Here is a 946-nt window from a genome sequence, read left to right as displayed (position 1 = left end):
TTGGGATCGAAATGGCTGAGGAGAAAGCACAGACAATCACAACAGTTGAGAAAGCAGCTGAGCTTATCGAGGAGCTCTTGTTGGAAAAGGCCAAGTAGAAATCGTTTATTACCATTACCAAAAACAAAATTATCAGTCTCATTGTTTCGTTAGCTAGAGAGCGATTGTGTCTATTGAGATTTATGCTATTTTGGTAATATTATTACAAGGCTTGTATTTGACTTTATTATCTTTCTTGTAAAACATATTTTACTTCCACCTTCAAGAAAACCTTTTACTTCTTTCTGGTATGCAAAACATAAGTTTAATAAAATAACTAGTGAAACTGTGGACACCACATTGTAAGCAAATAAGTGTTTCAGAGCTTGTAACCGTCGAACACACTTGTTGGCTTGGACAAGAAGGTTTCAAAACTTCAAAAGATGTTACAAGTTAACTAATTTATATAACTAGAGGTTCATTTGGTTTGAAATGAGAAAAGCTCACGACTTGTCTGAATAAAGTTAGCCAGAAAAAGCAACTTTATTTGACACGAACTCAAATAGATTACCTCGTTATTACGAACTAGCTTCATATTTTCTTACTGGATTTGGCATCTTTCTTTTTGAATTGACCAGAAGAAAAAAAAAATGACTAAAGAAAACTCAAATTGGTAAAACCCAATAAAAAGGAATTGGGACTTGGGAGAATTGGAACTAAATAATACTTTTAAATTTAAATGTCCAAATATATTTATTTTTTAAAAGTTTGGTCATATATTTTATAATAAATAAAAATCAGTTATATGATGCACAATTTTACATTGTAACACTCGCAAACCAAAATTTGGAATTTTGGTGGGTGTGTCGATCGATACAGTATTCGATTGGTTCAACCGGTTCGATTTAATTTCTCCGGTTTGCATGGTTGTTTTAAGAAAGTCTTAGATTCGAGTTTTAAAAGGAAA

General features: G+C 31.9%; 1 protein-coding gene across 1 annotated transcript in view; it reads left to right on the top strand.

Annotated features, from left to right (window-relative positions):
- The window catches only part of LOC104700989 (acyl carrier protein 2, chloroplastic-like), a 3,121-nt gene extending 2,840 nt beyond the window's left edge, over positions 1 to 281 (top strand). Inside the window, exon 4 of the mRNA XM_010416609.2 lies at positions 1 to 281. This exon is cut by the window's left edge and continues 31 nt beyond it. Coding sequence (XP_010414911.1) covers positions 1 to 98 — 98 coding nt within the window. The 3' untranslated portion in view covers positions 99 to 281.

The sequence above is a fragment of the Camelina sativa genome, chromosome 7 (assembly GCF_000633955.1).
Source record: "Camelina sativa cultivar DH55 chromosome 7, Cs, whole genome shotgun sequence".
Taxonomy (NCBI): domain Eukaryota; kingdom Viridiplantae; phylum Streptophyta; class Magnoliopsida; order Brassicales; family Brassicaceae; genus Camelina; species Camelina sativa.
The sequence above is the reverse complement of the archived record's forward strand: the minus strand, read 5'-3'. Positions and strand labels throughout refer to the sequence as shown.